General features: G+C 41.6%; 2 protein-coding genes across 2 annotated transcripts; both read left to right on the forward strand.

Moving 5' to 3' along the window:
* Window positions 1–4805: 4805 nt before the first annotated feature.
* rrs1 (ribosome biogenesis regulator 1 homolog) lies at window positions 4806–6578 on the forward strand. The gene is made up of 3 exons (XM_086066260.1): window positions 4806–5219; window positions 5482–5884; window positions 6082–6578. Exons 1-3 carry the CDS (start codon window positions 4872–4874, stop codon window positions 6405–6407), a joined length of 1077 nt encoding a protein of 358 aa, XP_085922386.1. The 5' UTR covers window positions 4806–4871; the 3' UTR covers window positions 6408–6578.
* Window positions 6579–7829: 1251 nt separating this feature from the next.
* On the forward strand, window positions 7830–11638 carry LOC147155934 (uncharacterized). Its single transcript, XM_086066305.1, has 5 exons — window positions 7830–7993; window positions 8675–8706; window positions 9900–10070; window positions 10303–10406; window positions 11333–11638. The coding sequence occupies exons 1-5, from the start codon at window positions 7924–7926 to the stop codon at window positions 11550–11552; spliced, it is 597 nt and encodes a 198-aa protein (XP_085922431.1). The 5' UTR covers window positions 7830–7923; the 3' UTR covers window positions 11553–11638.
* Window positions 11639–12390: the final 752 nt, after the last annotated feature.

Below are 12390 nucleotides of genomic sequence, written 5' to 3' on the forward strand. Positions count from 1 at the left end.
TCCCAAATTCCGCATGCAGGTCCATTGATGTGGAGCTCTTTTCATGTTTCAAGAATGGCACATGCGGGGCTCTTTGTGCTCAGGCGTCACATATAAGACGGCAGCGCCCGCGTGTATTCGCGCTTTGTTGCACGAAGGTCACAGCAGCACATTAATGTCCATTCGTTTCCAGTGTTTAATTGTTTAGCTTTTTTTTATTTTTATTTTTTTATTTTTTATTTTTTTTATAAATAGCTCAGTATTGTTCTTGCTCTTTATTTTTATTTATTTATCAATTTAAAAAAAAAAAATATATATATATATATATATATATATATATATATATATATATTGTTTAGCTTTTGAATGCCGCTTCAAGTTTTGAATAATTAAAAAAAAATTTTTTTTAATGTTAAATGGGTTCAAAAATATTATTTTAATGTTTGTGGAGTGACTCCGCCATTTTTGTAGTTTCCGCCGCGGAGTTCTAATTCGGGAGATCTTCCACGAGACTTTTCACACAATTTCCAACTAAATCGTAAACAAAGCCCGCTTGTCACCTGAAAAGTCAGAGTTCAATACAATAAAAAGTCAAGCAGTTGAGCGACTTTGACTTGAGAAGCCTTGAGGTGTTCGTCTATTCTCCACCTGAGACGTCACTGGGGAAACTCGTCTGAGGAGTTGTTTCGCTCAAACTCCAGGGGTGAGCGGGGAGGAGGATTTTTAATCTCCATATCAAAGCCATTATAGCGACGCCCCAGGGACTCGGCATAGACGTATACAATCCATATTATTTATAGCTCGGGATCATCCCTCCGGGGATCTCAGCGACTGTCAAACGGCCACGGCGAGGACGACTTAGGTGAAAGTGGCGTTCAGTTTGCCGCGGTTGCGTCACAACGCCGGGCTAAAGGGTACGTGACCGCCATTTAATCGGACCATTGATCAGGCGGCCGGGGGAGGCGGGGGGGGGGGGGCAAACTGGAATGACAAGCAAATGCACAATTTTAACATTTTTACCAGTTAATGGTAAAAAAAAAAATAAGTCCATTTTTGTTTATATTAACTACACTTAAATGACGAAGATGTATTTCAGAATGCTCTAAAACGCGTATACACACATGCAGTCCACTTAAATTGCTCTTTTTGTCGTCAGTAATTAGTGGAAAGCTGGCATTTTATTTTGCAAGGTGCCCGGAAAAAGTTTCACTTGCTAATGAAATCAACAAAAATACAAACTAAAATATATATATAAGTAAAATATAGAATAAACTAACAATTAAAATGAAGTAAAACGTGAACAATAATTCAACTAGAATTATAACAAAAAAATTATATATTTTTTATTTTTGTATAAAAATACATATAAAAAAAATACTTTGATAAAAAATAAAATACTAAAAAGTGAACTATCAATAAATAGATTAATAATAATAATAATACATTCAAATAGATAACACAAATACTATATTAATTAAAAAAGTAAAAATTAGGACAACATACTGTAGTATTTTAGTGGTAAAATGTAACATTTTACTCTCAGTCCATGTCCATCATGTTTCCAGACTCGAAATAGTGTTGAGAACAAATCGGCTATGTTTATAATTAAGCCAAATAAAATACGGTCTAATTGACCCAATTCTTCATTCTTCCTTCCTGTGTCGAACAAGTCGTCTCCTGGGAGGAATTGGTGTCTGCCCGCATTCATTTGGACACGGTATCAGTCTAATTATGCGCTGATGTGCACTGGGAGGGCTAATTAAGGAGGGATCAATAAAGACCCTGGATGCCCCTCACGTAGGGAGGCCCCCGCGCTCATTAATGGGGAGGCTTCAAAGGGGATTTCTCAGGCTCCACCTGAGCCCTGAATGGATATTTGCCAACGTGTGTGCGTACGCAGCGTTCGCCTCGGCGCCCAAAAAAAACACAGAAGGCGGCCCTTGTCAATATTTGCTCTTATTATCTGTCGCTCTCGCTCCCGCTTCGTCCGCTTGCGTCTTCCGCACATCCGTATTGGGTCTTACATGGCCGCATTCTGCCAAAATGGCATTTTTAGCAGATCGATAAAAGGCTCCTCCGACCCGAGTCGACATGCCAAACTCAAGCCGGCAGGAAGCGGCCAATGTAATCACCAAAAGTGCCTAAGCCCGAGCAGCTAGCGGAATATTATTTGTCGTGCATGAGCAGCTTAGAGGTGACTTGGACAAACGCAATCCTACCTCGCCCCCTCCCTGCCACGGGCATCACGCGAGTGAAAAGTGTGCTACGGAACATACCGATGTTCACTGTGCTGCCTAGCGCTATGCAGACTCCCTCTAGTGGTGCGTGAAAGTATTACTCAATTAAATGACGTCAACATTTTTCTTTTAATCTAGTACATTTGTTAAGTAAGTTAAATGCAATTTGCAATATAGCACAATTCTAGTGTTATCATGTTTTTCAGTTTCAGATTAACAAAATAATAGCTACGCCGAAAGAGTTTTTTCAGATACAAAAAAAAATCAATAAAAAAAAACATGTGATGTTGGCCTGTTCAAGGAGAAACCTTGGCAACCTGACACATTTGGAGCGCTCGTACAGGTAGAAAAAGCCCTCTCAACTTTGTAAAAGGGGCGAGTGAAGGTGTATCATTGCTCTCAAAAGGCTTTGATTCTTACTAAGAGCTCGCTGGAGACGATCAAAGACACTTTGGGGGAGAAAAACCTGCGCGAGGATTTCCATTTGAAGAAAAGCTTCAATATGTCATGGTGGAAAAAGTGCAAAAGTGACGTGTGCCCTGTGTTCTTCTATAAAAGAAACCGTGTGGAAAAAGTAATCCTGTTTGCTGCCTTCATCCCTGCATCCAAAAGTCAGCAAAACGAGGGGAAAATATAGAAGGCCTGCAGCAGAAAAGGGAATGGGGAAGGCGACCATTTTGACGTTATATAAAGTCCTCCGGAGGCCATTTTAATAGTAACAACCTTGCAGATGCTCAGCGGGCGTCAAAAAAATGTGTGTTTTGTTTTTGAGTGAAGACTGCTAATGTTAGCTGCTAGCTCACTCGCTCTCGTTACAGCCTGGTTAGAGGCCGAACGCTGTGTTTTGCTTTTTCTTTGTATTTAAAAAAATAATAAAAAATTCCAAAGAGCGAATCTCAACTATATATCTAGCCACTAATCATGTTTTATTTTTCTTTGGATACTTTTATTCCATAAAAGTAAGAAGGTGAATAGTAAAGAGTTGCTAGCTATAACTAGCTAGCACCTAAAGCCCGCGTTTTGCTTTTTTTGTTTTGTACATTAACTTTCCAAGAACAGAAGGACCGAGTACGAGACGAGGTAGGAAGTGAAAGAAGTTGGAAACTGCTAATGTTAGCTGCTAGCTTTATCTAGCACTGCTAATGTTAGCTGCTAGCCAGTAGCTAGCTATACTGTATACTCTGTATCTAGCCGCCAACTCGGTTTTGCTTTTACTTTGGAATCAATCATTCCCAAACTTTTGGGCCAGTCTCAACAAGATGAGAGAAGATGTAAACTGCTAACGTTCGCTGCTAGCCGCTACCTATGTAGCCACCGACTGCGTTTTTCTTTTTCTTTGGCTTTCGTTTCTTCCATCTCAACAAGGTGACAAGTAAGTGAAGATCTTTGTGATTTGTCACATAACTACGCAAGGGAAAACATTTACATGAAGATGCAGATCGCTAACTTTTTATGCTAATTTGCCTTCATTATGATTTTAAAATGCTACTTTCCTTGGTTTCTGCCTTGCAGACATCATATGTTCTCATCACTGGACACATAAGGGGTCTTTTTAAATCCCACAAGGGAATTGGGGCCACCAATTATCGGCTGTCCACTCGCTTGTGACCTTATCTGAGCGCCTGTCAAGCGCGTTAGCATTCAGGCGGCGCGCTACGGCCAACCAATGTAATTACCGCCGCCCCTCAAATAATAACATCAACGTGCTGTTATCAGACATCCTTGTCCTCCTTCAAATTAGTGCAGAAAAGGACCAAAATAATGATGGCACGTGTATTTTTATACTCGTATACATCAATGGATTTAATCTCAGTGGGAACGCTGACATTAATCCTAATGCAAAATTTATTATAGCTACTTTTATGAGTCACACAAGCACGCTGAGAAAACAAAAGGGGACGAAGCGTTTATAATCATAGTCGTTTAAAATGTAATGCCAATGTCCTTAAATATGAATAGGAAATGTATCAACTAGTGATTGTCAAACTTTTTACACAAAGTATGGCCTCTAAAAATGAACATTAAAAAATATGGCACATAAAATTGTAAAAATTCAAACTGGATATAAGTAAATGTTTAAAAACAGGCAATTGTTCAACATTAAATGCAAAGTAAGTATCAATGAATATAACAACTGAACTGTCCTCAAGGTAGTGATTCTTTGGCGTACCACTAGAGTGAGATGGGGCATCACCGGCAAAAGCCCTTCATCATGATGAAAACACAACAAAACACTAAAATCAACCACAAAAAAAAGATTTGAAAAATTTACTGGATCTAATGAAATAATTTAATTTATTTTATTTTGCTATGTAATATGTTTAATTAAATATGTTACATTGAAATGCTTGAATTTTGATTGTTTAAAATATTAAACTGATCAAATCCAATTTGTTGCGCATGATAGTTTTTTTTTATCTGTTGAAAACAGCTTAACACCTTTATTTAAACTAAGTAATAAAAAAAATATTTCGTAATAAATCCTCTGTACTGTTTTAAAAACATACGCTGGAGTAAAATGGGTAAATGTCTCCCTCATGTGTGCAACTTTAAAAATTACACACACTCAACCTTACCCCGGAAGTGATACAACCCGGAAGTGGCAGTGTTTTCATACCCGCACGTGCAACGACGCCGTTTTCGCCCACGTCCAACATGGCTACTACAGCTGCTTGTAACGTCGACGAGCTCCTCGCCCAGGCGGAGCGCGACGAAGCGGAGAAGCTCCGCAGCATCACCGTGGACAAGGAGCTCGAACTGGACTTCGATTTGGGCAACCTGCTGGCCTGCGACAAGAACCGCGTGGATGCTCGCGACTTGGCCGGGGTGAGCAAGGCCGACATTCTCCGCTCGCTGGCCCGCGACAACACGCAGCTTCTCATCAACGAGCTGTGGAAGCTCCCCACGGAGAGGCTCCAGGAGGCCGTGGTGGCCAAGCTACCCGACCCGACGACCACCTTACCCCGGGAGAAGCCGGCGCCCAAGCCCCGGCCTCCGACCAAGGTGAGCGTTTTTTATTTTATTTTTTTAAGTTTTGGCTGGTTTAGCTTTCATATCCAGTTGGTTTTTAGTCACATTATTATCATTATTATAATATTTGCTGTTATTGTTGTTATTGCACGTGTCATTACATTTGCTGAACAGCTCAAGTGGCAGGAAAGAAAGCTAGCAAGATGGCTAGCTAAATGTACAGTTAGCAATTTTTTTCCTATTATTTTTCCTCTTGTGGTTCATTTTCATTAACTATATAACCTTCCGTCCAAAGTGGGAGCAGTTCGCCAAGCTGAAGGGCATCCAGAAGAAGAAGAAGACCAACCTGGCGTGGGACGAGACAGCCAAAGAATGGCGACGGCGGTGGGGATACAATCGGGCCAAGGACGACACCAAGGAGTGGGTTATCGAGGTCCCGGAGACCGCCGACCCCAACGAGGACCAGTTCGCCAAGCGGGTCGCAGCTAAGAAGGAGCGGGTAGCCAAGAACGAGCTCAACCGGCTGCGGAACATCGCTCGGGCACAGAAGGTCAAGGTCCCCGGCGTGGGCCTGACACCCGTGGCCCAGCAGTCCAAAGACGAGCTGGTTCGAGCGGCCAGCGTGGCGCGGATGTCCACCGCCTCAGTGGGGAAGTTCCAGGAGGGGCTCCCCAAGGAGAAACCGGCCAGGGGCACCGGTGAGTTTTTGCATGCTAACTGCTGAAGAACAAACCTTTATCTTTCTCTGATGATGAGTAACAAGGTTTTTCGTTCATACTGCGAGTTAGCGTTAAGCTAGCACACGTCCCTGCTAGTTTTTAAAAAGTTTGCCCAGTATCCTAAATTCTCATGGGGATTGATCGTAAATTCTCCCGACCTCTTTCGACCCGACCAGGCAAGAAGCGCAAGTTCCAGCCGGTCGTGGGCGACTTCTGCGCAGAGAAGGAGAAGCAGCTGGAGCTCCTCAAGTTGATGGGGGGCAAGAGGCCCACGCTGAACGTCACCAAGGCGACCAACAAGCAGATGAGGGAGGAGGACCGAGAGGCGGCGGCGGCCCGTTACAGCAAGAAGGGCAAGCAGGCCGGGAGGAAGGGACGCAGGGATCACGCGCCGGCAGGCAAGGGGAAAGGAAAGAAGGGGGCTCGGGGGAAACCCGCAGGGGGGAAACCTCAACATGGAAGACCTTCAGGGGGGAAGAAGTCCAAACCTGGGAAGCGGTGACTGAAAAACTGCAGAGACTCATAAATTACCACCCAAAAAAAAATGCTTGTAATGTTTCATATCACTGTCATATTAGTCACCATGAAAATAAATGTTTTCTAAAAATCCTCAAATAATTTCAGCTAGAATTTGTTTGCAGCCTTACTTTAATAAATGTGTAGAAATGTTCAATGCAAAGTGAGGAGTTTTGGAATTTAAGTTGGACAAATATCTGATTTGTTCACGTTAATTACAGTAATTTTCTCATATTCCGGGAAAGTTTTCAGTTAGGATTTGTGTGAGGAAATTTTACACGGTACGGTGGGAAATTTCATAACTACGTTGGAAAAATACGAAGTTTAATCTTCTGCAATTGTGCATTTGAAAGGAAATTTATACTGGAATTTTTGTAACTCTTAAAAATTTACTGTAAAAAAAAAAAGCGAAATTAGAACTATTAAATGAAACAAATGTGCAGTTTACTCCATTTAATTATTGTACTTTCTTATACCCTACTTAGATTTTTATGGAATTTTAATTTTTGGAACCAAATTTGATCAAAGTTAATTTCCCACACCTCAAATTACTCATTTTAGAAAACTTGAATTGGACAAATCTATCTTTTCTCAAATTTCCGTAGTTTTCAACACAAAACTAAAGTAAAAGTATTTGTTTTCATAAATATAGTAATAAAAAAAATCCATGGATAATTCAGGAATTTTGGAATATTAAGTTGGATAAATGTCTAGTTTAGTCTTTATCTTTAATGTAATTCTCATACTTGAGGAAAGTTTCAAACTGTTTGCAACCCGACTACTACATTTTCATAAAACACATATTTTGAACAAAGCTAATGTCCAATTTTCTCCTATTATCATATTTTAAGAAAGTTCTTAACAAAATATTGCAACACAACTCAAGGCTACTTTAGATTTGTTGGACAAATGTCACGTTTACAGTATTCCCAATAACTTGTAATTTATTTTATTTTAATTACACCCAGTAAATCCCTCTCATTCTTAAAGGTGGCGCGCTGCTCTTCTAAGAATTGCTCCTCATCAATCAGATCGCTTTTTTTTAAGCCGCTTAACGGCGACTTTTCCTTACGTAAGCCTTTTGGCTTTATAGCTTAAGTTTAGAGGCTTGCGGGGTCACTGTTTTCGGGACAAAGACCCTGACTTGACACCAATTAGCACTTAGCAGGGAAAGTAAACAAACAAAATAAAAAAAACTCATCACTCTTAAAAAAAAAATAATAATAAAAAAAATTACACTGGCATGACAGTTTAAAAACCCTCCCTTAATGAGTGTGTAGTTTTACATTATTTTAGTTTTGCCCAACAGCGACGTAACCATAAATATGGCAGTTAAAAATGTGTGCATTGTTTGTGGTTAGCCGCGCGAACCTGCTGCCAGCAACCGCCTCCGTCGCTCACTGAGTGGCTGCAGTGGATTAGCGGGGCGGCGTTTATTTTTATTTGCGCCGTGCAACCTTGCGCGCGCGCGGCGCCAGTTTGACGCCGGCCGCCTCGGGGAGATGCAGCGCATCTACATGCACAGCCATCACGAGCACCTGCAGGTGTTCACCACCGTGCTCGCGCCGCAAGGTCAGTGACGATCGGACGAGAGCTTGGGGGGAGGGTCCCATGTGGTCCCGCATACCTTAGCTTAACCACCACTGATTTTGTTTGACAAAAGAAGGGTATGCAATCTTTATAACTATTATTTAAGGGAGGCAGAAAATATGGTATGGAAATAAGGATGCATGGAAGGAAAGAAACAAAGATAGCTTGGAAAGGGAGGAAATAAGTGAGGAACGAGTTACAAAAGTGTTTAGAAAAGATGGATGAAGGAAAGTAAGGAATCAAGAAAAAAATTATAGTATAGAAGCATGGAAGGAAACAAGTATGTTTGGAGGTGCAAAAGAAAGGAGACAAGCATGGTATGGAAGGAAGGATGAATGAAGGAAGGAAGCTCTGAGGGGGGGGGGAATATGTATGAAATTAAGGATGGAAGGATATATAAAAAGAAACAAGGATGGAAGAAGGAAGCTTGGAAGGAAGGACCATATTGGGAAGGAATGTTGGAGAGAATGGAGGAAGTTGGGAAACAAGGATGACATTGACGGAAGGATGACAGAAGGGGAAGGAAGGACCGATAGGACAAAGAAAGGAAGGATGGAATGCGAATATGGAAGGAAACAATGATGCTAATAAACTTTACTCTTGTTTTTTTTAAAGTGTATTTAAATCCTTCGCTTCTAACAAATCTCGCGTTCCATCCAACAGGCCGACATCAATACAGAAGCAACGATGACATGGTGAGTTTTTTTTATTTTTAAGTTTCATTCAAATACGAGCTGCCGATTTTTCAATTTAACAACAAACATTGTGTTCGCAAACTTGCGTATTTAAACCCACCTAGAGAAGCGTTAGCTAGTTTAATGCTAACATGCGATACAATGCGCTGTAGACGAGCTAATGAAACTAGCATCAATGTTGCGGTAGCTATACATTGCATCTTATATATTATTGAAATATGATGTATATTATATTATTGGAATATAATATTTATATAAAAATGACAAAAATGTATGCATTTTACCAGCTTCAGCTATCTGTATGCATTATACTGCCCCCCGGTGGCCAAAGCGCGCACAACAAACACACGATGCTTGTTGACTTGAAATGTTTAATTTTGACTTTCTATTAGTGATGTTGGACATTAGTGAACCGACTGCGGGATATTTAGGAGGCGCTAAGAGGCCCCGCATTTAGGTGTTCTATTTAAATTGCGCACGCCGTAATCCCGTTGACACGTAATCCAATTCATTCACCGCTTCTAACCCTTGCCTCGGCAAACACTTTTAACGTATTTCCACTGGAGGCCCGCACGGTGTTGGCGAGCGTTTCCATTACAGCTGGCCGTGTCGGAAGTGGACCGTGCGGAGCTGCTCAGAGCGAGCCCAGGGCATGACGCAAAACACCACGGCAGTTGATTGGGTGGTCGGTCCTGTGATGCCATCAGTAATGGACATTGGCGAGGGAGAAAAATAAACACTTACCGTACCAGCCGTGTCCTTTTCGACAAGTGTTCGTCTTCTTCTTCGCTCCCATGAGGGCTTTCCGACGATAAAACATCCGCCTTGCATTGCGAGCTCCAAAGAAGCGCCACATCTGAAGCACCACAAAAAACAACAACAGAAAGCGCAACCGATATCGGGCAGCGTCGTCCTCCATAGCTTCCGTGTTTTGATTATGTGTTGTTTCCCGCGCTCTACTATTGTGTCGCAGCCGGTTATGCGTCACTTCCGTACAGCCTGAAGATCACATCATCATCATCTGATCACAATACGATACAAGAAGCTTTCTGCTGGTATTTTAGCGAAAAGATTTTAATCATAAACCAAATTAATGTACGAAAATAAGTAAAAACTGTATTGACCATTAGTGTATGGGGCCCCCTAGTAATTAGTATGGTTCTTCATTTTGTAATTCTTCTTGTGTCCACAAGGTGGTGGTGGTGGTGCACAGCTACAGCCCCCTCTGGCCCGACGAGCTGGAGCTGAACGCCGGTGACGTCATCGTGGTTCTATCCCAGGACTGTTCGGGTCGCTGGTTCGGGCGCCTGCAGGACGGCCAACAAGGATACTTCCCTGCCTCCTGCGTCCTGGAACTCGGACAGGTTGCAGATTGTCAAAGTTAAAAAATTTAAACATCAATGCTAGTTTCGGGAGCTCATTTATGCCCGTTCTCATTGTGTGTTACGTGAAGCTAGTATACTTTTTAAAAATAAGTGCCATTTAAGGAAAATTAATAAATACAATTATGATAGTTATTTTTAAATGAAACATTCTAAATAAAACAATAATATTTTTATTACATTAAAATTAATTACTTTTGTTGCTGATTTTCAGGAAAGCTTGGCACCCAAAGCTCGTATAAGGAGGAGGAGCGCGTCCCAGCGAACCGCCTCGTCCTCGGATGGCGACGGGGGATGCGTACGGCGCAATAGTACCAGGTAGGACACGGTATGCCATCATGCAACTCACCCAACAGCTGTTGCCACCCCCACACCCGTCCCCAAACGCCCCCACCCCAAACAGGTGGCCCGTTTTGCCCTTCATTAGTTAACACAAAAGCACACTGATTACAACCCCCCACCCACCCACCTCCACCCCACACACACCCAAAAAAACAACTTCAGAATGTAAAGAATTAAACGGTATGTGCATCGTGATTTCAAGCTTGAATTCAATAGCCAATGTATTTGCTGTGTGCGCCGTGGCCACAATGGGGCAGTAGAATGCAGACACCAAGACCAGTCACAAGTGCTCAGTGAGCTGCAGTAACCGATGCTATTCGTTAACTTAAAGTGACATATATTCTAGTTTTTAAAATATTATAAATATTTGAAAGCTCTATTGTCATATATTCTGGTTATTTTCTTGAAAAAAAAGAATCTTGCAATATTAAAAACAATATTCCATATTTTTCTTGTAACATTTGAACGTATTCTAGTAAACATGAGATGACATTTTCAGAATATTAAAAAAAATATGACATTGTAACACTATGATTTTATGATCATACAATTTGCTTAAAGAAATACTATACAATATATTTTTTACGTAATATTATGCCTATTGCTTAAGAAAAAAATTGTAAAAGATTAATATGTATTCCTCATAATATTACAAATTATTTATTGGTATTTTTGTAATTTTATTTTTGAAAAAATATTTTCTCATGGAGTAACGTCTTAAAAAAATGTCTTGCTGTGGTAAATTTATGTTTTCATTTCTTCATAATGTTACATTATTTTTAAAGTGAAACACAATTTTTACATTATATTAAAAATATATTTAAAAAATATTAATTATTAATTACATTTTATTTTGAGCAAATTCAAATAAAAACTCAGTTTCTTTCCTCTTCGTGGGCCAGCGGTCCGGTTCTGCGAAGGGCGAGCCGCTCAGGAGGGGAAGCGGACGCCGGCAAGGCCCCGGTCCCCCCGCGGAGGCCCGCGCCCCCACCGGCCCAACGCAGCCCCCACGGCACCCCTCAGATGCAGCGCTCCCCGGGCCTGCTCCACAGGATCCTATCCAGGTGCCGCCGGAAGAGCGAATGTCAGGGAGCCACAAACGGGGCCTTTGAGGGGGACTGAAGGGTAGCACCTCACGCCCATATAAGGAGTTCCCCATTGATGTGTTTATATGATGCTTTTTCTCAATATAGGACCAGCAAATCCTCGTTTTTGTCTCCTTCTTTTTTTTTGCACGAACCTCCAGGGATTAAAAGGTTTGTAGAACTTTAAGTACTTTGAACCAAATATGCACAGATCCTTTGGTGGAAAAACAATGGGCACTTTCAGTTCCAAGATCCAAAACAAAAACAATCTCAAACCAAAAGATTGCGAAATTATAGACAATATGTAAATGATTCTCGCTAGGCAAAATTGTCAAAAGAAAAAAATTGCTACTGCCCTCTCCAGGCGTGGAGTGTGCACTACAAACACTTCCTTCAGATTTGCTATCGAAACACACAAAAGCTCGACTGCCTTTCAAGAAAAAAAATACGAGTGTTCCCCAAGGGAGTGGAGGAGGTCACATGATGCCCACGCAGAGCAGTGTGACCTATATTGACTCAGGGGGCCGCACACGCATGCACGTATGCATACCAAATCATCACTTGGACTCTCCCGCCAAAAAAAGTGTGTTGAGGTGGTGGGAAGGCTGATTGGTGGCGAGTGGGGGTGGGGGAGCGGGATGCCTGCCAGATGACTGCTCCGTCAGCTTGATAATGGGCTGCCATCTGCTGTCTAGCGCACACAATGGCAGAGTGTGTGTGTGCGTGTGTGTGTGTGTGGACTGATAAGCAGGTGTGTGTGTTGAAGCACATACGCACACACTCGAATGAGCACTTTTCAAACAGACATTAAAAGATGACTTTAAATTGCTGAATGGTAAGAGAAAAAATCCTACATATTTATTGCATATTTTCAT

Source organism: Leptonotus elevatus, chromosome 21, assembly GCF_054856555.1.
Source record: "Leptonotus elevatus isolate MCC_2025b chromosome 21, RoL_Lele_1.0, whole genome shotgun sequence".
Taxonomy (NCBI): domain Eukaryota; kingdom Metazoa; phylum Chordata; class Actinopteri; order Syngnathiformes; family Syngnathidae; genus Leptonotus; species Leptonotus elevatus.